The following is a 26,177-nucleotide window of genomic DNA, read 5'->3' as shown; positions in this document are numbered from 1 at the left end:
TTTTTCGAGCTTCAAATTTTATTTTATTTTTCTGGTGAAGAGATGCTGCATAATATTGGAGAGTGACTTCACGAATAATTTGTCAAAACCTTTGAATCAAGTCCTCACGAGGACTATACACTATCCATTCACCCGGGTAAGACCTTCCTCTCACCGCACACGGGAGAGCACCATCATGGGAGAAAAGGGAATCAATAAATTCAACGGGCATGGCTTCCACACGTGGCAGGCAAAAACTAAAAGCTACTTAATGCGAAAGCAATTATGGTCCGTAATTAAATCGATAAATGACGATGACATAGTAGAAACGCGACAAAGCTTAGCACAATTTGTAGCTAAAGACGAGCAATCTCTTGGCATTCTTCTCACATCACTTGACGATAACTTTGTGCATTATTTGGATGATTGCACCACTGGACACGAAGCATGGATAACCTTAGAGTAGCATTTTGGTGTTATTTCCAAGCATTCTAAAATTGTACTAAACATGCAACTTTACGGATTGCTCATGGAGCCTGGCGAAGATCTATCATATCTCGTCAATATGATCAAAAGTATCTGCACACAATTGACATATATAAAATGCCCTATAGAGAATGAAAATCAAATTCCTGTGCTTCTCAAAGCAATACCGGATGCAATTTTTGGCCAAATCATAACAATGCTTAAAGAAAAGGAACCAATCCCTAAAATTGAAGGTGTAATAAACTCTCTTCAAGAGCACAGAAAGAAACTCAAAGGCAATCAACAACCGACAAATGGCACTTTTGTGGTCTCCTCCAACCGCTACAATAGAAATTACAAGAGCTTAAAGTGAACACACTGTGGCAGCACAAGTCATCTTTCAAAGGATTGCTATGAAGTCAACCCTTGTCGCATTTGTGGCAAGAATAACCATGCTACAAAATATTTCAAATTCAAAGATCTAATCACAAAGAGCATTTCAAGGATAAAGGAAAAGCAAAAATCAACCTTGCAACAACTAAAGATTCTGATGACACGAACAACCACAATGTTGGCTTGATATATGATGATATAATGTGAGCATTCTCTTGATTGTACCTTAGTACCCTCTATTTGTGCCAAGGGAGGCTTATGTATGTGCCTACACCCTTTGTATCTAGGGGAGGCATATTTGTGTTCAAGGGGAGGTTTGTGTTTTGTGTGCCTCACCCAAGTGTGTTTTAAGGGGAGGATAATCTTGTGTGAGGGATATGCAACCAAAACCCACATAGGGGACGATTGTTGGGATGCGGGCTTTTGTTGCATCTCTTGTGTGAACAATCTCTTCCACCTAGAAAAGTCATGTGTCAATATCCCATGTGAAGAATCTCTTACAACCCATGTGTAAAGACTAGCCACTTGTGTTTGTGTATAAGCCATCTTATGCTCATGTGTCAAAAGGCTATTTCTTTTTATATGCCTATATTAAGGCACATTATGCTGAATAAAAGTATGTCTATCATTTTACAAATATATCCTATTGTACTCTGTATCCAATATCAAGTTCTAAGCTAGCCCTATTATAATCATGCTTATGACATAAATGGCACAATAACCCATCCACCATGACTTACACCTGTTGCATGCCCGTTATTGCTAGGCAACCTTACCTTTTCATTAAAATTTACAACTTCATGATGATCTTTTTGTAATTGAATATGTACTGAGTAAGCATGAGATTATCCATCACACTTTCATCTTCGGCATTCCCAATCTAGACCTTGCTCATCCTGTGGAAGGAATTTCTTGTCTAGGTTGCATTTATACGATCGTATAATAAAAAAATTATACGTGTTATACAATATTATACACTATATTCTTGAATAATACTGAATAAGATGTATAATCGGCCGTATAATCATAAAGTCTAAATTTGAGTAAATAAAAACAATCAACATTAATTTATATCCCGTACATACTCAAGTAAAGTTTTTAGTCTCTCAAGAAAAAACATTAAACCTATAATTTTTACATTAAAAGTATTAGCTTTGCCTTTTGCAATAACATTCGACATAAACGTAAAACAAATGATTATCACCGTGCGAGTAAACGCGTTTACTCTAGCACAAAGACAAATAATACATATTTATGATACATATCCATCTTCAAGTGTGAGTATATACTCCAACACATTGATAGGCATCTTAAAATCATAATCTTCTCCTCTTTAAATGTGAGAAACTTCGAACACAAAAGAGTGAAGTTCTAATTTTTAAAATTATACAAAAATATTCAATTTGATATTAAAAACAAAAAACAAATTCTATTATAAATTATAATAAACAAAATTTAAATATAAAATCATAATTAAATTTTATAATTAACCTACGTCTTCTTTTTTAAAATTATTTTATTTTTTCAAATTTCTAATGGAAAGAGAAAGAGGATCACTCTTTCAAAATAAAACAATATTTATTTGCATCAAATGGTGCTGGGAGAGCACACAGTGACACTTTATATACTAGGAATCCTTCGATCGAAGAAAACTTAACACGAGGCCGATTTCAGTGACATGTCACCATATTATACGGTCGTTTTTTTGGGCCAAACGTATTATAAGGTCATTAAACACGTATAATACGTTTAACTGTTTTCGTATAATGCAACTTAGTTCCTTGCATACTGAACTTTCTAAAAATGCCCAAGTGGTTGTCTTATGAGACACCTTTAGACTTATCCACAACTTATAGGCCTTGCCCTCCAAAGGTAGACTAGTATCTACCTCTTTTTCCTCTTTGAGTGCATGCTTATAGCTATTCACCACTTATGGAGAAAGGTAAACATAGAATCTTTATTCTGCTCGCGCTCTATAAACTAGTGGTGTCATGCACTTAAGCCTATAACTATTCACCACTTATGGAGAAAGGTAAACATAGAATCTTTATTCCGCTCACGGTCTGTAACCTAGCAATGTCATGCTCTTAAGCTTATTGTTAACATCTATGGAAGAAGAAGGAAGCACGCCATCAAGTAGTGCATCATCAGTGGGTACACGAGGAAGTTCTTGAGATCCATGGCCTTGGCTAAAAGCCCCAAAAGCCCCTTACCCTTGTACACTATGTGCAGCCATATTTTTCATAATCATAAATTTATTCAATAATGTAGTTAATGCAATAACATTAGCATTCAATGATGCAAAATTATTTTCTATAGTGGCAAGGTGAGTCAAGAAACAGTTATAATAGTGTTGATCAACCAACCCATGATCGCCAACCAAATCCTCATTGACATGCACCATACACACGCAAGAGGGTCTTGTGCCGATTGGCAATCAAGAGATGGATGTTTAAAATTAAATGTATGCTCTGTTGGAAGATCTTGTGCCATGTTGGACATGTAAATTGCTAGAAATTTGGAATTCACCTTAATGCAACAAATACACGAATATAAAAATGTATGAGGGAGGGCTAAAGCAAGTACCCTCATACATTTGTTTACATAAGTGTTCAAGGTTATGGACAATGAAGTAGGTGTTCTAATGTGTTTGTGATAGTAGTTGCAACTTCTCGGTACTAATTCTTTCCATTGATAGATACAAGAAAATTTTGAGCTATATATGCACCAAAATCACATGTGCATAGTGGTAATGTGGAAGAAATATTGTATGCTTTGCACACCTTGAAAACTCTCTCTCTCTCTCTCTCTCTCTCACTCACACACACACACAAAAAATATATAACAAAATGTCTAAGTACAAATCATCTACCTTAGCTTAGCATGCCATGTGACATTTCACCGTGTTCCATATAAGACTAACTTTCATTTACCTTTTCCAAATCTGACACTTGTGTTGAAGTGACACCACTAGTTAAATAAATGTGATTAAAAAATTTCCACATCTTAAAAATTATCCGTTGGGTTAAATTATAGATTGATACTTTCTTTTAATTATTATGTATGTTTTAACTCTGTTGGTTTAAGTTACACATTATATTCACTTTTAATTACTTAGTGCATTAATTTCTTCCATTTGTATCTATGATTTTTGTTACTTGATTAGGGTTCAAGTTTCGTGTAAAATTTAAAATGGGAGGGAGGTATTTAACATGGACCTTGACCTTGAAATCATCCTATCCAAGGATGGCCTCTTAATTTTATCACTTGTTCTTTTTGGTACAATCTGGTGACATATAACCCATACAATTTGACACAGGAGAGACAGGAGTGGTTGCCTTTCCATCGTCACCCACTGGACAGGAGCATTCTCATCTGAGCATTGTCTCGGATTCTACAGAAACACATGTCTATGATGTGGGTGCTTTCTATATTTAAAAATAGAAAGATTTCTCCCTTTCAATTTTGCATATTGAAGGAGCATTCTCAACTGAGCATTGTCTCTGATTCTACAGAAAAACATGTCCATGATGTGGGTGCTCTATTTATACTTCTTTCTTTTCGCGACATAATTTAGTAACAAATCTTCCACAACTGACTTGCTTTTTCCTTGAACAGCTACTGAGTACATACTCAACTCTCATCAAAGGTAAAGCTTCTTCTACTTTGCAGTTTGAATAGAGGGAGGCCACCTGAAAATACAATCTCAAACGCCTGAAACGCCTGTGTAGGTTTGATGAAGCTTGGTTGTACCATCAGCTTTTGTGACTTGAACAAGCATGTCCGCTTGCTGCTGAAATGAAAAATGATGACTCACACAAATCACCTGGCTACCCTTTGATACTATGTTCTTTATCAACTTCGCAACTCTGTTCTGATTCTCTTCATCCAAAGCTGCATCTACTTCATCTAGCAGATACAAGGGACTTTGTCCAGATATTGCAACTGTCAGCAAGAATGCAAGGCTTAAGAGAGTTCTTTGTCCACCTGCAGCCATCAAGAATCTCTCTCTCTCTCTCTCTCTCTCTCTCTCTCTCTCTCTCTCTCTCTCTCTCTCTCTCTCTCTCCATGAAAGTACTTTCAGTCTACCTGAAAGCTCCCCCAAGCTGGTCTTCCATTTATTTGAAGCAGTTTTGGCTCCCGATGATTGGTTTGCAAATGTAAATTTCACTCCATCTTCCACATGGGTTCCTACTTTGATCAGCTTCACCAGCTTATTCGGCAAAAGAAATTCACAGGTCTCAGAAAATGCCTGGCAAACTTTCTGGAAGACTACCTCATTCGCCTCCTGCACTCTCTTTTTGGACTTCTCAATACCTTCCAGGAGAATGTCTATAGAGTCAATAATAGAACCCCTTCTCTCTTTGAAGACTTGCAGCTTGTCAGCTCTCTCTTTGATAGCAACCTGTTCTGCAAGAGACATTCCCTGTTGTTCTGACCGTAGTTGGTTTAGCTCGGCAGCCATCTTGTTCAGGTTGTGTTTTGCAATAGCATAGCTATGAACATCCTTGATATCGTGGACTTCAGCAGCTTCATCATCCTGAAAATTTGAGAGAGTGAGATGATGAAGCTACAACCAGCCAGTCAAAACAACCTGCTGTTTAATCTAATGGAATCACAAAGAGCTCACTCGCAAGGTTGGTAGCTCCTGCAAGTCATTGCCGATCTTCTCTTCCTCGCGCTTCATCTGTGCAACCTCTTTTTGGAGTTTTAAGACTTCTGACTTCATCTCCTCAATGCACTTCTCTGCATTATCAATAGCTTCTTGGTCACGAACCATCATCTCAGTCCGAAGGCTTTCTTCATGTGCAACTTGCTCCATTGCAGCTTCAATTTGAGACAGGTTTGCTTTCAAGCCCTGAAGTTCTACTGCTTTTGATTCAACTGATTGCCTCAGATCCTCTGTCTTTAGATTAGACACCTTGTGGGCTAGAACTGACACACCTGCCTGAGCTTCTTCAACTTCAGCTTGAAGTCTCTCAAGCGCTTCAACTAGAGAACCCTTTTCTGCCTTGGCATTGTTCAGTGCATCCTTAAAATACTCTAATCCCACTTTGCTGTCTAGATCATCGACACAACTAGCCAGTGTCTTTTCAGTTGTTTCAGCATCTCTTTGAGCAAACGCTATCAGCTTTCGATGATGTTGAAGCTGTGTCTGATAACTAGTAACTTCTTTTTTGAGAGACTTTATCTGCATACAAATTTACATTCAAAAAAGTCCAAAATAGAGCACAAAAGGGATATCTGTGATAAACTTACTTGATCTTCTGCAAGGAGTATATCTTTCAGTACAGTTTCGGTCCTGGATTTGCATGCTCCATATTCCAGGGCTACTTTCTCAAGCTCCTTGATGTCCTGAGAAGCATAAGGTAGAGGTCAAAAGTAACTTTCATCTTTCACAAAGCAAAATGTAGTAATAGAGGGGCATCTCTAGCCAGTCCTGAATGCGTTTTTTTTTCAATTAACCTTATTGATACTTCACAATGCTCCACTTTTGAAACCACTCAAGAAACCAAAAACATGCATCCTGTGGTTGATCCTACCATCTCTCCTTAACAACAGCCCACCCACAAATTTTATAAGAAATTCAGTTACTACAAGAAACCAGTTACCAAAGGGATAATTATGCAGGCATACCACTAGCCTTTGAATCCATTGAACATTTACTTTATGTATTTTAAGTACAAATAAGGGAAAACATGATGGCGGAAGTTTGGGTCAGAAGAACACTTCACCTTTTCACACTTGCTCTGCTTAGTAACCAAGGAGGCCAATTCCTGATCTGTCTTTTCTTTTTGAAGCTTGAGATGCAGGTAGCTATTGTTCTCATTACTTCGCCAGCCTCCAGAAACTGAACCAGTCCGATTTACCCTTCCATCAAGGGTAACATTCCAAACTTTGTTCCTTACCGCAAGATCGCACCCTACATCGTCTGACAGAGAGATAACATAAGTTCCAAAGGCTCTAGTAATGACTTTTTTGAACCTCTGATCAAACTGAAGAAGTTCCATCGGCAGAACTACACTTCCTTTGGGATAAAGACTTTGAATATTTCGCTGATGTCTGATGTCATCACTACATTTAAGACGGTCCAGAGGCCATATGCGGCAGAAAGTACTGGTGTTCCCGCTGTTTTCCCTCATCTGTAAAAGGTTGGCTGCTGCATTGGTTGTTTCAGTGACGCAGACTCGTTTCATAAAACCTAAGTCACGTCAAGATTTTAGCTCATCAAAGGAACTTTGGCATCAGCTAAACAGCAAGGACTGTAGAGCATGTAATTGAGTCGACCTGCAATCACATTTAGTGCCTTCATGTACTTGGACATGTCTTCAATTCCAGACTTAAATGTGAAACAAGAATGTAGAGGCCACGCTGGTAGGGCTGCTTCCTCCAACGAAAGACTTCCAAGTTCTGAGCACAAAATTTGTGATTGAGTTTGAAGGTCTTCAATTGATCTCTTCAGACCCAAGCATTGTTTGCGCATTTCTTGTGTCATGCCAATGGCGTGGAGATCACAAGTCTCTTTAAACTGAGCCAACTTTGTCTGCTCCTCTTTTCTTGACTGCCAATGTGTTTCCCAATAGGATAATGCTTTCTCTGCACCCTGTAATGAAGTCTGGAGATTTGTTTCTTCGATGTTCAGGTTCTTCAGCTTCAATTTTGTCACCTTCAAATTATTCGACAATTCATCTTTGTACCTTTGAAAGCTGCCATTGGAAGTATCTGCTCTTCCCAGATTTGTAGACTTCACCTCAAGCCTTTCTACCATGCTTTGCTTTTCTTCAAGCCTGTTTTTCAGAACAGACATCTCCATCTTAAGGTTCTCAGCAACAAGCTTTGCGCTTTCTAGCTGATCTTTAAGCAGCAGACCTTCTTTCAACTGACTCTCAGATGCTGCAATCTCCTCCTCTCTCATTGCTATGATATCCAGAATTTTATTCTTTTCTATATTTAAGTCCCTTGCAGCCCCTCTTGAGATACGTTTGTGTTCATTCAAAACAGATCTTTTGTCCTTAACAAAAAGTAGCCATTCTTCAATGCCGACTTCTTTAGATTTTACCTCCTCTTCTTTTTCTGAAATCACAGCTCGCACTTTCTGAAGCTTTTGTGCCTGGAATTTGACAATCTGCTTTGTTGCATAAGATATTCCATTCACTAGCTGAAAAGGTGGAAGTTGTTAGTTTTGTGGCAGTGGAAACAAAGAGAAGTTTAAGCAACACACATCAAAAAGTTCCTAAAGAAGCAATGCAAGGATGATTTACAGGTATTTTATTGACAAAATGGGCTGTAAATGTATTATGTAAGTAGAACAAAGTTGCCAAGTGGTTTACACTGAATAGAAAATCTAGAGTTAAAACTCCAATTATACTTATGTATATGATTATCAAAGAAAAATACTTATTCATAGTCTGCCAATTTCTTCCTTCCTACCAACTCCTTCCATAAAAATTCGATATCCAACATGTACCAACCATCTCAACCGCACGACCACAAGATGGCTTTAGTACATAAATATGCCTTTGCATTACACTCCATCCTTCCTCGTTAAAGATCCATTTTCCCTGATCATCTGTCATCAAGGCAAATAATCCAGTTTGTGAGCCAAGTTTCAAGAAAAGAAAATTTTATGCTCTTCAGCCCGTAACACTGAGTTCAAGTCCCAGCACATTGTTTCCGGCATGCAAATTTAAGGTGACCTGTCCTTTCAATTCTTGACCATGTATCAACTATTGTCAGTCCGTTTCAGTGGTATCGAGTACGGACGGCTCTTCTCTTGTCCTCCCAAAGGGAAGATCAATTCAACAAGAAGGAAGCTTTGACTTTGGCCAATTGACTTTGGCCAAATCTCACAACCACATGCAAAGCTGAGATGTTCCCTAATGGCTCAGGATGGCTCGGGAATACATTGTTGACTCGTGTGGGAATTGCAAATCACTATTGCATCACAAGCTGAGAGAAATTGACAGCAAACTATTCCTACGACCTCTTAACCGCAAGTCTTTTCTATTCGTATTGTTCCTTAGATTTCTCGAGTTCTGTTCCATATTATGTCCGACCCTACTATTTTCTCCACCCTCTAATTCTGTAATGGGAGGGCACCACCACATGCCAACTGAAAAGAACAAACTCGAACAAACTTTTAGCACTTCAAAACAGCTGAACACAACGGCGGGGGGGGAGGGGGTTGGTGGAGAGAGAGAGAGAGAGAGAGAGAGAGAGAGAGAGAGAGAGAGAGAGAGAGAGAGAGAGAGAAATGAAATGTTATATTAACGTCTTCAAAAGGCCAAAATGACCTATGAGACCAAAAAGTTACAATTGGTGAATCTGATACCATGTCTGAGTACGGAAATTACCAAGTTACAAAGTTACCAAGTTACAAAGAACTAACACTAAAACACTAAGGCACTAAGGAGAAAGGGAATAAGGGGGGGGGGGGGGGGGGGGGGGGGGGGGGGGGGGGGGGAGGGGGGGTTTGTGGGTTCAGATGAAATCTCTCATCGGTCGCTATCGGATCTCATCGACTTCCTCCATGGTCAAAACTCTGGTTGGGCGTCTTGCATGTCGAGCTAGAGTGATCTGTATCTTCTGTTGCAACCTTCGTCGGTAGTGGGAGACCCCCCGAGGTCGTGGACGTCCGGATCTGCCAAGTTCAGTGGCTCTGTCAAACAGTGTACCTCTAGTATGAGTAGGCTGTAATGACTGCTCCGTTTGCTCTCCTCTGTCTGGTGTAAAGAACTCTGTGATTCGTCTCTGAGACTGTCTTTCCCCTGATGTCCTCAGCAAGCTCTCCCTAAGTCTGCGCAGCTCTAGCAAAGAGAGAGAGAGAGAGAGAGAGAGAGAGAGAGAGAGAGAGAGAGAGAGAGAGTATGGCAAAGTTCCACTCCCACACTGCACCGGCGCCCCTTTCGGTATTTCTTTATATTGCTTCAACAACGTACAAGCTCTAGGTCTCTGCTCTGTTTCTCCATAGGGTAGAATGCCAAAGAGAGACCAGTGCATCCAAAAGCGGAAACACCAAAACCTAGCACCCAAAGGGCTGTCCGTACAGCGCTGCTACTCCAGCTGTCAATTCCACAAATCGCGGGCAAATCCGTACAGCACTATCACGTCGTCATCTTACGCCATTATGAGGTTTTTATTATTACTTAAGGGTTTTAGGCCCCTCCGCCAAGATCTGCAAGTGGTCAGGGTTAGGATTTTAATCCTAAGCCTCTTTATCTTTGGGTTGGGTTTTAGACCCCTCGGCCAAGATCTGCAAGTGGTCAGGGGTTAGGATTTTAATCCTAAGCCTCTTTGTCTGGTTTTAGGCCCCTTGGTCGTCTTCAATAAGTTGGCTAGGGTGAATTCTAGAGTCCCTCCCCCCTTCCCCAATCTTCAACTAGTGCCACATCACCAACTTTGTGGCATACTCCCCTCTCGAAAGAAGAGTAATCGTCCGCGATTAGACCTCCAAAACTCAAATAAAGAAAGACAGATCTTGGAGAATGTGCATTGATTATAGAGCTCTCAATAAAATCACCATCAAGAACAAATTCTCGATTCTCAGGATCGATGATATTCTTGACCGACTACAGGGATCCTCTTGTTTCAACAAGATCGATTTGAAGAGCGGATATCATCAAATCCGAATCGCGCCGGGAGATGTCTATAAGACAGCTTTTCGGACGAGCTTCGATTTATATGAATTTTTTGGTGATGCCTTTTGGCCTTACCAATGCTCCAGCGACCTTTAACAGAATGATGGACAAGATTTTCAGAGATTACAAATCTTTTGTTGGCACTTTCTTGGATGACATTATAGTCTTCTCCAAGGCTAAGGCAGAACATAGAGAACATCTGCTACAGGTCTTTCAGGCATTGCGAGATCACAAGTTGGTGATCAATGCAAAGAAGAGTGAATTTTTCTTATCAGAGATACACTTTTTGGGACACATTGTCTCAGCAGCAGGAGTGCAGATGGACCCGGCCAAGATTGAGACTATACGTGATTGGCCCGATTTGAAGAATGTCCATGAAGTTAAAAGCCTCTTGGGCTTATGTTCTTACTATCGGCGGTTCATTAGAAAGTTTGCAGAGGTTGCTTCCTCTTTGCATATCTGACACAGAAAGGAGTCCCTTTCTCGTGGGGATCCACAGAAGTGACTGCCTTTCAGACTTTGAAAGAGAAATTGACTATGAGACCACTTTTGACTTTGCCGGATTTGCAGAAGTCATTCGAAGTATATTGTGATGCTTGTGGTCGTAGTCTGGGTGCGGTCTTAATGCAAGAAGGCCATGTCATTGCCTATGAGAGCCGATTGTTTTCAAGGCCGGAATTGACAGCATAGATATATGAGAGAGCTTTTGGCGGTTATCCATGCTCTTACTCAGTGGTGACATTACCTACTCGAAGCCGATTTTACGGTCTCCACAGATCCAGATTTTTCAGATGTATTCAGTTGAATACAAAATGGGGAGGTAGTAGCAGGATATTCCATTCGGGATGGCTACTTGATGAAGAAAACGAGGTTGTGTGTTACACAGCCATTGAGGAAAAAGGTTCTAATTGAATGCCATTGTCCACCATTTACGGGTCACCACGGCATTGATACCACCTTGACAGGTGTGGAGCGATACTTCTTTTGGCCGAGACTCAAGAAGGACGTGGATGATTTTGTACGCAGTTGCTTGGTATGCCAAAAAGTCAAGTTTGGTAGGCATAAAGCACAGGGATTGTTACAGCCTTTACTCATTCCCACCCGCCCCTGGGAAAGTATTGCTATGGATTTCATTTTTTATCTCCCGAAGACTCAGAGTGGGCACGATGGTATCTGAACTGTTATTGACAGATTTAGCAAGCAAGCTCATTCCATTCCAGTGAAGAAAACAGTCAAGCCGGATCATTTAGCGAGACTACTCATTGCCCATATATTCAGATTACATGGCATGCCTAAGACAATAGTCTTTGACAGAGATCCCTGATTCACGAGTTTGTTTTGGAAGGCTATTTGGAGAACATTGGCACACAGTTACAATTCTCGTCATCTTTCCACCTGCAGACAAATGGGCAATCTGAGATTGCAAATTCAATCGTACTGGATTTATTGAAGTCTTCCATTTATTATCAGAAGACTCAATGGGAAAAGTTTTTGCCTTTGGTGGAATTTGCCTACAATAACATGATCCACTCTTCGACACGGAAGGCCGCCATTTGAGATTATTGAAGCTGCTACGAAGGTTCCACCCTTCCTAATTACGAAAGATAAGATTTTTGAAGCCGACTAGTACACGTGGGACGTGGACACCGCTTTTGTCAAGGTCCAAAAGGCTTCAGAGAAATCTCAAGAAAGATATAAGAAGGCAGCAGATTGACACCGTCGCGATTTGAAATTAAAGGAAGACGATTGGGTGCTCTTACGTTTTGAGAAGGCACGCCTGAGAAAGAAAAAGGGAAAGTAGCGGCTTTTCCCAAAGCTTAGCATGAGATACTATGGACCTTTCCAGATAAAAGAAAAGATAAAATATGTCTCCTTTAGACTGAAGCTGCTAGATACTTGGAGAATTCACAATGCTTTTCATGTGAGTCTCTTGAAGCCTTTTAAAGGCGACGTGCCCGATGATGGGGAGCCAGATGAGCAACCCGAAGTGGAGGAAAGCAAGGAGATACTCGTTCTAGAATAGATATTGGCACATAAAGATAGAAAGATTAAAGGTAAAGTGATGAGGCGGTTCTTGGTTAAATTCAAGAACTATTTCGCATTGGATGCGAAGTGGATGGAGGAGGAGAACCTAGCAAATACTCCTCAGATTCTGGAACTTTACCTTGAAGCATTCGGTTTAGCATAGTCTACTCCGATAGAACCCCGATTTCAGCATGGGCAAATCTCGTGCAGCGGTTTGCACAAGAGGGGAGTCCCTCCGCTCCTTTGTCGACAGATTGCCTCGGTATTTTGATATAAAGTCACTGATGTCCCTTTGGGTTTCAGGGATACTGCTGGGCTGACAGTTTTCTGTTGTATGACTTTATGAACTGGAATTCCTGAAAATGATACTAATTAATTTGTACTTGACTTGTTTGAATGTAGGAACTGATACACGAAATAACTGCAACATTTCGGTCTCATAAATCTCTATAGACATGATTGCAATACGGATTAGTTAATCGAGCATCTGTGAGGTCCCGACTGGATCTAGATGCGATTACTAAATACGTTGCCGATTAATCATGGTCTGAGATTTGGAATGATTTTGAATATGATTTGTCATGTGATGTCCTGTGCTGTGACTGTCGATTGGCACATATGCTAGATGTGTTGTTCCTAGTGCGTCGGTACTAACAATCAGTGTCTGCTAATCTGTTTTGCAAGCGTAATCGAGGGCGATTACAATGCTTTCAAGAGGGGGGTATGTCACAAATGGGTGACGTGGCATGGTAGCAGACCCCGGGTGTCACGTGACACATCCCAACCCTATGTGTCCGTGGACAAGCTACACCACAGCAGGGTTCAGTCAGTCAAGTCAAGTTTAGATTAGCAGTGATTTGGCACTTTTGTGAGTCTATTCGTAGACTGTGCATGCCCAGTCACTTAGCATAGATGCATATCCTCCGGTTGCACACAGCATGATCATCGGAATTCCCATCAGAATCCATTAGCATCAGTTAGGGGAATTTTCCAACGCATTTAGCCTATTTTCCTATTTATTGGGATTTTCACTTATTATTTTTAAGTGACTTTCCTACAAAAGTAGGTAGGGCAATTTTGCTAAGATAATATAGAAGCAAACCAAAGTTCACACTTTCTGGCACAAGAGGCAGCAGGAGCTTCCCGCTCAACAGGCAACTTCTCAGCAGTACCCCCCATCGCCATACCCCCATCTCTCCCTTGGCGTTTCCCCCACAACCAGCATCGCCTACAAATACCACTTGTCTGGCGTTTTCCCTCCCTAGCAGGATCGCCAGCAAAGCTTGGAATCTGGCGTTTTTACTTGACCTCCATTGGCGTTTTCAACTCCCACTAATGCTAGGCATTGACAGCATCAACTCAACATTCTGTGGAGTTTTATCAGCATAAAGACCTCAGCTTGATAGCGTTTTTGCAGCAGGTTAGCAAGCCTTTGAAAACGCTGCCCTATCTTGCAGATTTGCAGCAGCCTTAGACCTGCAGCATCAGCGTTTTTTATCAGCAGGAAAACGCAGGTTAGATCAGTAGCAGATCAGCCCTATCAGGTTGCAGATTCTTCCCCAAGTTTAACCCATAAAAACGCAGCCAAAACAGTCATTTTCAGCCACTGAAACAGTCCCCGAATTCAACGAATAGAAGAACTCAGATTTCAGCCATCAAGTCGTCGTCGTCATCGGCATAGTCCCATTGCATCAGTCCATTGCATACACGTTGTACACCTTTGTGCAATCAAAGTAGACCACTCTCGCCGACGAGAGTGGGGCCTTCGGAGGGTGGTTTTACAACCTCTCGGTGTCGTATCTCTTCTCTCTCCACTATTGGGGTGAAGCAGGGCTGCCCGCTCTCTCCTACTCTATTTGGTATGTATGTAGATGAGGCTTCTGACTACATTGAGAGAGATGGTGATAGAGGTGCACAGCTGGCAGGGACATGGATTCCACTATTGTTATATGCTGATGATATTGTGTTGATCTCCGACTCTCCAAAAGGGATGCAACGTCACTTGGATGCTTTGCATAGGTTTGCCCAAGAAAGTGGTCTATCCGTAAACCTTGGTAAAACCAAGGTCATGGTATTTAATACCACCCCACAGTGGATTAGGAGATCAGCACCTGCCTTCACATACGGCCAGGAGAAGGTGGAGTATACAGATGCTTACACTTACCTTGGAGTGGTTTTTAGTGGGCCAGCATTTTCATTAAGGAGGGCAGCAGAGACTAGATTGACCAGAGCCCATGCAGCGTTGGGTAGATTGGAAAGGATGTGTTCACAGGTTCAGTTTCAGGAGCCTCGGACGAAGCTCTAGCTCTTTGACACTCTGGTGGCTTCTGCATTGCTTTACGGAGCTGAGATTTGGGGACCTTCACTGGATCATCATGGGAGGACGGGCCGCAGGGATGGATGGGGGGACATGGAGAAGCCTCTGGTCTCTATGATCTCGCGGCTCATTAGAGCCAAGGCTTCAGTACCACGTGCTATTGTACGAGCAGAGCTAGCTGCCCCCCCACTGGTGGTTGAGGCGCTCACCAGATCTCTCTCCTCCATGCACCGCATATGGGAACTTCCCAAAGACAGATATGCACGCCTTGCACTTGAGTCCTCTCGACAGTTAGCCATGCAAGGAGATACAGCATGCTAGTACGGGGAGATGACATCATCATGGTTTCAGATGCATGGGTTCAGCATAGACAGATTGCCCCCCTTCCAGTACTCACTGGATGCGCCCTCTCTGACTCTTACACAGTCCGAGGTAACCAGGCTCATTCGCCAAGATTTGACTCAGCTAGACACCAAGAGGACATGGATACAACCAGCACAAGAGCTAGGCACGAAGATGGCTTTCTACAGAGAGCATCTCCTCCAACTTACGGAGGATGGTTTTGTGACGAGGCCCAGCTACATGGACACCCACTTGTCTCATGGAATACGATGTGCTATTGGCCAGATTCGCACATCTTCACACCAACCGCGAATCGAGACCGGGAGATACAACGGAATACCAGCAGAGGCCAGGACATGCCCCCTGTGTGATATCGAGCCTGAGACAGAGTTGCACTACACATGCCACTGCCCCATCTACTACGAGATACGAGGCCGCTTCCATTGCTTGTTCAGAGAGGGCTTTGGACCTTTCGCTAGAGTCATGCAGTACGAGGATCAGAGATGCCTGGGTTTGTTTTTGCTCGAGCTGCGCAGACACAGAGAGAGCCTGATAAGAGGAGAGGCTAGCCAATCTCAGAGACAGATCACAGACTTCTTTAGAGCTGCCACTAGACACCCACAGGAGTTACTACCACAGCAGAGCCCGTCGCTTTACACCAAAGGCATACTAATCGACCGAGCGACTGAGCTAGGGAGATCCAAACGCCCACGACTGCGAAGGACTACACAGCATCGACGGAGGCTGCATCAGAGGATTCCGATCACTTTGGCTCGACATGCACAACGCTCGGTCAGACTACTGACCATGGAGGAGATTGATGAGATCCACCAGCAACCGATGCTGGATCTCCTATGATTTACCCATCCCAGCTAGTTGTTTAGCTGCTTAGTCCACACCTAGCAATTTAGGATTCCATAGTATATTATTTTGTCATTTTGTCATTCTGTCATTTTGTCATCTTGTTACTCTAACTTTGTATCAGATCCACCACATTGTAACTTTCTGGTCTCATAGGTCGCTTTGGCCTTTTGAAGACGTTAATATAACATCTCATTTCATTTCATTTCTCCTTCTCTCAATCTCATTCACTTGCACGCACAATATCCACTCACTTTGTTCGTGATCATAGCACTCTCCGTAAGACGGAAAGCTCTCTCTTTCCCTAAAGAACTAAAAGGAACCTTGAGCAATAAAGATCACTAATCTTGAGAAAATACAACATTCATTCCGCTGCACCTTACATTGGTATCTGAGCTTTGGAAGTGTTCTGCATTACTTAAGGAAAGAACCACAAGAGCCACAATATTTTTTTTTGCTTGTTGCGATTGCACGAACCCAAGTTTACTTGGACGTGGCGATTCCTAATCGTGTTTTGTTGAAGAGTGACAAGAATCCCAAGAAAGAAGGGCTTGTCCAGCCTCCCCTTGTGTCTCTTTTCACTCATTGAGAGCGGACCGTGCACTTAGCGGCCGGCCAATCGACGTGAGGTGGAAAAAAGCAACCTTGGTGTGAGCGCAAGGCCGCCAAGGGGTGCACCCGCAGAAAAGAGTAGAACTCGGGTGAAGAGACGATCCTTCTCAACGCGATTTGCAAGCGAAAGAAAACCTCAAGAACCCCAAGAACCCAAGACCCTCAAGACTCAAGAACCTCAAGAACCCAAGATTCTCACGAATCAAGGACCTCAAGACCCTCAAGAACCCAAGTTCCTCGCGAGCTTAAGACCCCAAGATCATAGTGCATGGTCGTCACCCGAAGCGGAATGGATACTTCGCATTCAGGTGATGAGCATGAGAGAGGCGACGAAGGATTTTCCCCACCAGGAGATTTTTCCAACCCTCCCCCTTCGCCATCTACGCCAGACCCTATGGAGGCAATGATGAAGCAAATGATGGCCATGATGGATAGACAGGAAGACAAGCGCCTTGCTTTAGAACGCGAGCGCGACGAAAGAAACGCAAGATTGGCCGCACAACAAGAAGAAAATCGACTTGCTCTCGAACAAGAGCGCGTTGAACGACAAGAACGCAAAGCAGAAAGGGACGCCGAGCGTGAAGCTCAAAGGGAGCTTCGCAATCAAGAATTTATTGCCAAAGTCCTAGCCTCGAAGACCGAACCACCCAAAGATCGTGGGAGTTTGTCAAATGGCGCAAGCCATGATGCGGAGTCCAACCATCCAGTTACAGAAAAGTTGATTTTTAGCGAGTATGATGGTAAGATGGATGCTACTGTTATTCATTCTTGGTTGCATCAATTTAATGCTTATTTTACGAAAACTAAGAAGACAAGCAATAGCAAAGTTTTGACGACAGCTATGTACCTTGCCGGTGACGCCATTAATTGGTACCACGCATGGCAAGAGGCACAGCTAGCCGCGCACCTAGAGGCAACCGACGATTTCACCCCCCTCTTTTACTTGGGCTAATTTCCAAGACGAGCTCAAGGCGCGGTTTATGCCACCTCAGTACCTCGCACGATTGAAGGACAATTGGCGCGCTCTCAAGCAAAATGGTATGCCGGTTATGTCTTTTTCTAATCGTATTTTGCAGCTTCCAACAGTCTCTCATCAAAGAATTCTTCCAATGAATCTAAGGGTAAGGCTAACGCAATTGCTAAACCTAAGCTTACTCCAGATAAAAAGGTAGCACAAGGAATTGTAGGAGGTTACATCACTTCGGAAGAACAAAGCACTTATTCTAAAGAAGGTCGTTGTTTTCATTGTCACATTAAGGGTCACATAAAACGAACATGTCCTAAGCTTGAATCGAATGAATCTAAAGAACCCACAACACCCACTACATCTATCAATGCAATGAATGATAACACGATTGTGCCCAAAGTTTCTCAGGACCCTCCCATTGATGATTCTCTCATTAAATGTTATGGTCGTACGTCGGGGCACCGTTTTGTCATATTGTTTGACCCAAGTAGTATGCATGATGTGATCAGCCCCTCTCTTGTTGAGAGAGCCCGCCTCAAAGTTAGTTCGAGATCTCCTATCGAGGTCTCTGGCTTTCGTCCTCGTATGGACGCTCTCATCACGAAGGAGTGCCTTGATGTGTTGTTTGCAATTCAACAGACTACCTTCACTAGAAGATTTGTTGTTTCTCCTCTCTCAGGATGTGATATGATTTTAGGCATGAAATGGTTTCGTGAAATAAACCCTCTCGTTGATTGGGAGGCTAGCACTTTAACTCTCAATGCCAAAAGTGATTCTCCTACTGTCTTTCATGGAGTGGATACTTCTCTCTTCTCCATCACTCAAGGACAAGATTGAAAGGATTCGAGATAAGGAGATTCTCTCAGTATCTCCTATCGAGGTCTCTGGCTTTCGTCCTCGTATGGCGCTTCATCACGAAGGAGTGCCTTGATGTGTTGTTTGCAATTCAACAGACTACCTTCACTAGAAGATATGTTGTTTCTCCTCTCTCAGGATGTGATTGATTTAGGATGAAATGGTTTCGTGAAATAAACCCTCTCGTTGATTGGGAGGTAGCACTTTAACTCTCAATGCCAAAAAGTGATTCTCCTACTGTCTTTCATGGAGTGGATACTTCTCCTTCTCCATCACTCATTGCTAATATGCAGGACAAGATTGAAAGGATTCGAGATAAGGAGATTCTCTCAGTCTCTCTTTCTCCACAGCATGACACACAGGATTTGCAGGATAATGATCTGCATGATGATTTAAATGACAATGACAAGCATGATGATTTGCATGATCAAGATGTGATTTCTCACAAGCGTGATGCGTTGCATGAAGATGATGTGATTGTTCACAAGGATGATGTGTTAGTGGATGTTTTTTCTAGCGAACCTAACCTCGTTGTAGATTCGAGCAGTCACGAAGATCCGATCTTGGCTTTCGAGTCGAGGTCCAAAGAACCCCCACAAGACGATTCGATAATTCAAGAAGAAGCGATCTTGGCTCTCGAGCCTTGGTCCAAGGAACCATCACAGGAAGTATTATGTGTTCGCATGATTAACACGCACCCATGGTTCGAGTGTTTCATTGGTGAAGATTTCCTGTATTTTAGTCAGCATCGTTATGTGATCCCTTTTGCTAGGCATGACATATTGTATGTTGAGCACGTTTCTCTCATGGATACGCACGAATGTATGCGGATTTTTCGTGAAGAAAAGTTTGTATGTCAGGAAGTCACATTACATGTCTCTTCCTTGGCATGACAGTTTCTGAACGAGCACATGATTGTATGAGTACGAAGCATAGGCATTTTCATTATGATTTGCCACACTTGATTGATTTCGATCAAACAGAAAAGATTCGAGCGCATTGTTTGCATATGTTTGATGAACGGGTTGTCACTCCGTCTCTATGTTCATCAACATTGCATACACAGTCTTTAGCGAAGACAATATTTTTTTCCTTCACTTTACATGGAATGGGTACGTTCATGGTTTTGTGTTGGAGATGGTTTCAGGAATTTTCAGCCATGGAGATTCTTGAAAACGAAAGGAGCAGATCCGTAGACGAAGTTGAAGCATCAAAGGAGCTACAGAAGACTTTGTGTCTCTTTCGACGCGGCCCAAAGAAGCAAGCGTTGCAGACCTTTATGAAGTTCAAGTACCGCACGACCCACACATCAGAGTGGTCCGGCGAAGAGTCCCTTCCAGGATTCTGGATGCTGTTGGCAATCTCCCTCGACGCCATACAGTTCGGTACCAGTACCTCACTTTGAAAAGGAGGGAATGTCACGTGACACATTCCAACCCTATGTGTCCGTGGACAAGCTACACCACAGAAGGGTTCAGTCAATCAAGTCAAGTTTAGATTAGCAGTGATCTGGCACTTTTGTGAGTCTATTCGTAGACCGTGCATGCCCAGTCACTTAGCATAGATGCATATCCTCCGGTTGCACACAGCATGATCATCGGAATTCCCATCAGAATCCATTAGCATCAGTTAGGGGAATTTTCCAGTGCATTTAGCCTATTTTCCTATTTATTGGGATTTTCACTTATTATTTTTAAGTGACTTTCCTACAAAAGTAGGTAGGGCAATTTTGCTAAGATAATATATAAGCAAACCAAAGTTCACACTTTTTGGCACAAGAGGCAACAGGAGCTTCCCGCTCAACAGGCAACTTCTCAGCAGTACCCCCATCGCCATACCCCCATCTCTCCCTTGGCGTTTCCCCCACAACCAGCAACGCCTACAGATACCACTTGTCTGGCATTTTCCCTCCCTAACAGGATTGCTAGCAAAGCTTGGAATCTGGCGTTTTTACCTGACCTCCATTAGCGTTTTCAGCTCCCACTAACGCTAGGCATTAACAGCATCAACTCAACATTCTGTGGAGTTTTATCAGCATAAAGACCTCAGCTTGATAGCGTTTTTGAAGCAGGTTAGCAAGCCTTTGAAAATGCTGCCCTATCTTGCAGATTTGCAGCAGCCTTAGACCTGCAGCATCAGCGTTTTTTATAAGCAGAATTCAGCATTGGAAAACGCAGGTTAGATCAGTAGCAGATCAGCCCTATCAGGTTGCAGATTGTTCCCCAAGTTTAGCCCATAAAAAGCAGCCAAAACAGTCATTTTCAGCCACCGAAACAGTCCCTGAATTCAGCGAATAGAAGAACTCAGATTTCAGCCATCAAGTCGTCGTCGTCATCACCGTCGTCGTCGGCATAGTCCCATTGCATCAGTCAATTGCATACGCATTGTACACCTTTGTGCAATCAAAGTAGACCACTCTCACCGACGAGTGGGGCCTTCGGAGGAGGGTTTTACAACCTCTCGGTGTCGTATCTCTTCTCTCTCCTCCTCTCAGTCTCATTCACTTGCACGCACAATATCCACTCACTTTGTTCGTGATCATAGCACTCTCCATAAGACGGAAAGCTCTCTCTTTCCCTAAAGAACTAAAAGGAACCTTGAGCAATAAAGATCACTAATCTTGAGAAAATACAACATTCATTCCGCAGCACCTTACACCGGGACACACACAGACAGGCTGACGTGGCCACAGTACGGATCTCTGCAATTTCAACGCAGAACGCGCTGACATGCTGACGTGGCAGGCCGTACGGCCAGCTGTACGGATTTCCGCTTTTCATGCTGACTGTCGTACGGATTTGCTGCTTTTGCGCTAACTGATTTTACGATGGCTTATTTTAGCAAGGCTCTTGGGATGAACTGCTTTATGTTAAAAAGCTTTCAAGCTTTTGATTTTGGGGCTCTGCTTTTGGGCATCCCTTGTAACCAATAAATAAGTGGTTAGGCCCTCAATTCTCGCAGCATCTGGACGTAGAGTCTGAGAGTGAGCACCTACCCACTCTCTTGTACTTTGAACACATATTAATACAAAAAGAAATACCGAAAGGGATGCTAGTCTTTGGGGCCAATATCTCTAGGCACGGAACTACGCCGGGCCGTGTCGATTAAAGTGTGAATTGTGAACTATTTTGAAGTGAATCACTGTTGTGTCGCGGTAGAATCTTGACTTGGAGAGTCCAAGTTTGTTACATTGAGTGTAGGAACTAAAAGACGAAATGACTGTAGCATTTCGATCTCATAAATCTCTTTAGACATGATTGCAGTACGGATTAGTTGATCGGGCATCCGTGAGGTCCCAAATGGATCTAGATGCGATTACTAAATACGTTGCCAATTGGTCATGGTCTGAGATTTGAAATGGATTTGTCATGTGATGTCCTGTGATGTCAAGTGATGTCCGGTGATGTGATTGTCGTCTTGTACAAGTGCTAGCTGTGTCGTGTCTAGTGCGTCAGTACTAACAAGACAATTTATGGCCTCTGTCTGTTTTGTAGGCGTAATTGAGGGCGATTACAATTTTTTCAAGAGGGGGGTATGTCACAAACTGGTGGCGTGGCAAGCCCTCCGACACACACACACACCTGGCTGGCTGCCAGTGAAATGCGCCGACAGGCTGCCGTGGCAGTGCCATATGAATCTCCACAATTTCCATTGACTGCTGATGTGGCAAAACGCGCTGATTGCTGACGTGGCAGTACGTATGGATTTCTGGAAATTACGCTGGCTGAATTTGGCAGCTTTTGGGTTACAGTTGCTTTTGAGTTTGAGAAGCTTTTGAGTTTAACTTTTGGGGCTCTGATTTTGGGGCATTCCTTGTAAGAATAAATAAGTCCTTTGGGACTCACTCCTCAAAGCATCTTGACGCAAAGTCTCAGAGTGAGTACCCACGGACTCTTTTGTACTTTGCACACAGATTAATATAAAAAGAAATACCGAAAAGGCCGCTAGTCTTTGGGGCCAATACCTCTTGGCACGGAACTACGCCGGGCAATGTCATCTTTTATGAATTGTTTTGAAGTGAATCTCTGCTGTGTCGCGGTAGAATCTTGACTTGGGATGTCCAAGTTTGTTACAAGAGTCCCTTTCGGTATTTCTTTATTATTGATCGCATCAAGGTACAACTCCCGAGGATCCTCTACTCTCAGACTCTGCGTTCAGATGCTCTGCAGAATGAGGCCCCAAGGGCTCTTCTAAACATTACAAGGGATGCCCAAAAGCTTCAGGTTCAAAAGCATCTTAGCCCAAAAGTTGGCGCTAGGGGCTCCCAGCCCAATAGGCGGTAATCCTTACGGCCTACCACATCAGCAGTGTAAAATGCGGACGTCCGTACAACTGCCATGTCATCAGCACAATTCGCGAGCATCCGTACAGCTGCCATGTGATCAACGTGATTCGTGGGCGTCCATACAACTGCCATGTCATCAGCCTTCACGCAGTTCTTTTGTCCCTTGGGCCCCATCGGATAGGAACCCATAAGTTTCTCAACTTAGGCTCCAACCCCTCTCTCTCCGGAGTATGTCCTTTAGGTCATGCCACGTCATCACTTTGTGACACAAAGATTGCTCTAGTTGCGGGATTCCGAAAGGAGAATGCTTTATGACAGTGGATGCACTTATTATGGCACGATCCCAAGCATGAAAGACTTTGCATTAATTCAAAGTTGCTTTTGCCAAGGACTACTTGACTGCAATTTTTGAGCTAGACACTCTCCGCTTGGACTCATTTTGAACTAGACATACTCTCCAGTTGGACTCAAGCCACTATGTATGATGTGGATGGTTACACTCAAAAAAAATTGGATGCACTTGAAGAAGCTTTACAAAACTGTTGTCTTTAGATTAAAGTATTCGAGATGCAAGCACTTATAGACCATCCGGCGATAGGATACCTGTTGAGACAATGCAGCATGGGCTAAACATAGGCAGCTATCACCATTTTAGTATAACAAAGATGCACCACATACCCACCTCTCAAACAGCAAGAGAAAAGGAGCTCTCAAATAGGACCTTTGAGAGTCCTAATACGATAGACACAGATTTCACTCGGTCAATTTCTAGAACCCAAGATGCTAGACTATAAGATAAGCTTATGAGCATCTTGGAGGATGGATTTATCCAGAGACCTAGGTACATGGAGGGGTTTTTATGGTGCCAGGGTGGATGTTGACAGCTCAAAGTATCTTCACACCACCTTGAGATAGAGGCAGGTAGAGCAGACAGGATCTGCAGTTTATGCCGTGCGGAGGTAGAGAGTGAGGAGCACAAAGTGTCTAGATAAAAAGCATGCACAACAAAGATAAAATTATGATCATCTTGGAGAAAAGACAAGTACACAACGACACACTTTAAGTATCTTCACATTGCCTTGTGAGAGGCAGGTACAGCAGCTCAGATTCCCAGAGCAGAGAGGGTCTAGAGACTATGCCGAATGTTTCTTTCGTTCAGATGCGTTAGTCTAACCCATGTGTAGCTTCAACCAAAGGGGTCTTTTTCAAAAAGTAAGTTGCCTGCCTTTTGTTCTGAGATAGGGATAAGTTTAAACTTATGCCTGCACACATTTGTGGTACTAAATGCACTCTTCCTTGAACAATTATAGCTTTGTAGAGCAAACAAGTGTCTCAAATGCTTGCAGCACAACTAAAAATTATGAGGACACTATTTACCTGTTCAGCCCTCAGCAACTTCTTTAAGCGGGCATTATCCTCCATGATGCTGCTCTCAAGAAGGCTTATATTCTCTTGAATTTCGTCAAGTCCAGCTCTTGTACTCTTGAGCTCTTTGGTTGCAGTCTCTACTTCTTCATTCCACCTCCCTGCAAAGTTATGTAGCATGAGAAATCATGAAAATGCAACGCACATTACTTAAGTTCTGGCTCGATTCTTCTTGATTAGGTTATGCCAAGAGTCTTACTATCAGAAAACTGAGCACCAGAAAAACATTGGATAAACTTCAAACAAACCAGCTGCAAAACTACAGACCTAGGCACTCATACAGTTTCTTAGCAAATAAAAGTATGGACAGCAGAACCACTGGCTCCTTGACACAATGCTTTCAATTCCAGTGAGACCGCTAAATGGTTTGGCTCCTAACAAAGTCTATGTATTCTTGGCAACAATGTAAAGATATAAAAGTGAGAGTTTACACCCTCCCAATGGACCGGAAAGCATAAACAGAAGCCATTCATAACAAATTCAAGGAGTGAATCTCATTAACAAGCGTGACATGTTGAGTAATTTGACATATATCAAATCATTTCCAAGCTTTCAAAGAACTCTTGAAGATTGCCAGTTAAGCATTTATCTTCTTCATGGAACATTTACTATTGAAAGCATGTTCCATAAAGACTATCACAATTTACCTGCTCCTGATGCTGACGATATGATGGAAGATAATTTAAAGGGGGAGTTTCTGTCAGCAAGTTCTGTGACACTTGACTGATGCACAACTGCTGACGTCTCATCCAACAAAAGCCTGTGCTCTTTAAGCATATCCTGTATGCATAATTGATGCAATACTGGTCCGTTCTCATATCTCTCTCTCTCTCTCAGCAGGCACGCACTCACACACAAATGTGCAAAAGTGCACATACGAGGACATAAAATTAATTACCTTGATTTCCTTTACTGACTTGAGCTTTCCATTTATTTTGTATTGTCTGACATCATTAGGGAGGATCCTGACACTCATATTGATAAGATCAGCTTCTTCACCAGAGGGCCCCAAAGTTTCAAGCTCGAGTGAGACCTCACAAGATTCCTTAGTGTCAGTGGATTGAAGCTCTGAGATGCTACCAACTCGAAGGGCTGAAGGCTTTGAGCAGAGGGCAAAGCAAATGGCATCTACACAGTGTAATTCAGCAAGCTTTTCATTTCTTTGTAGACAAACTGAAAGAAACATTTTTGCCAAAGTTTCTTTTATGAGCAAGCAGCAAAGGTTCCAAACACTTAAAAATAAGAGGAAATCTGACACATTCCTCAGGAGAGAGAGTTTTGTCAGTAAAAAAAGGCTTTTTGGTTGCTTTTATCTATGAACCATACTTCATGTTGAATTTGTCCTTGGTATAATTCCACGTACCAAGTATGTTGGACTTGCCGCTTCCATTTGCACCCACAACAAGGTTAAAGCCTTTATCGAAGTTGAAGCGTTGCACATCGGCTCCAAAGGACTTAAATGCACGGATGCTGCAAAGCAACGGAACGGGGAGCTAAGGCTTGGTTGCGGAAGCTAAGGCTCGTGTGTGTGTGTGTGTGTGTGTGTCTGTGTGTGTGCGCGCGCGCGCGCGTGTGTGTGTTTTTGGGGTACATAAGAGTGTGATCTGCAACTTGGCATAGCGAGAGAGAGAGAGAGTACCTGAGAGACTTGATCCTCGCACTTCTGCTCGACATGCAGTCGGGATGTGAGCTCGTAGACGCCATAGCGTGAGAGAGAGAGGAGAGAGAGAGCGAGAGCGTGGCTTCTAACTCATTCCTTCGCCATGCATCGCATTAAAGGGGAAAAATATATTATTATTTTTTTGCAATGCTCACGGTGTGAGTTGAAATGTATTATGAAAATCCAAAAAAGAACTAAGAGCCGAGTCACCCACTGTATTTACTTGGTAAGCCTAATGTCTTGGTTTCGTTTCTCAATCATAGAAGCTTCCGCTTGGCATGATCTAGGCCATTGCCCAAAATCTGAATCCTACAGCCTCAATACCTAGCACTGAAAAGCAGCTACGTCACAAG

The 26,177-nt window shown here is 42.7% G+C and overlaps 1 protein-coding gene across 4 annotated transcripts; it reads right to left on the bottom strand.

Moving 5' to 3' along the window:
- Positions 1-4,056: 4,056 nt before the first annotated feature.
- LOC147457870 (structural maintenance of chromosomes protein 2-like) lies at positions 4,057-25,925 on the bottom strand. 4 transcript variants are annotated; one of them, XM_086512654.1, is made up of 13 exons: positions 25,804-25,925; positions 25,528-25,634; positions 25,063-25,292; positions 24,812-24,944; positions 24,117-24,265; positions 7,126-7,996; positions 6,573-7,039; positions 6,097-6,192; positions 5,468-6,028; positions 4,927-5,377; positions 4,664-4,824; positions 4,437-4,529; positions 4,057-4,346 (listed from the first exon to the last, which is right to left on the bottom strand). In XM_086512654.1, exons 1-13 carry the CDS (start codon positions 25,866-25,868, stop codon positions 4,272-4,274), a joined length of 3,459 nt encoding a protein of 1,152 aa, XP_086368780.1. In that variant the 5' UTR covers positions 25,869-25,925; the 3' UTR covers positions 4,057-4,271. The 4 variants fall into 4 exon arrangements, with proteins under 4 accessions (XP_086368780.1, XP_086368776.1, XP_086368778.1 ...); XM_086512650.1 differs by having other exon boundaries at positions 4,057-4,824; positions 25,063-25,337; XM_086512652.1 differs by lacking the exons at positions 24,812-24,944; positions 25,528-25,634; positions 25,804-25,925 and having other exon boundaries at positions 4,057-4,824; positions 25,063-25,188.
- Between the last annotated feature and the right edge of the window lie 252 nt (positions 25,926-26,177).

This window comes from Adiantum capillus-veneris, chromosome 5, assembly GCF_014529385.1.
Source record: "Adiantum capillus-veneris isolate H3 chromosome 5, ASM1452938v2, whole genome shotgun sequence".
Lineage (NCBI taxonomy): Eukaryota > Viridiplantae > Streptophyta > Polypodiopsida > Polypodiales > Pteridaceae > Adiantum > Adiantum capillus-veneris.
The sequence above is the reverse complement of the archived record's forward strand: the minus strand, read 5'-3'. Positions and strand labels throughout refer to the sequence as shown.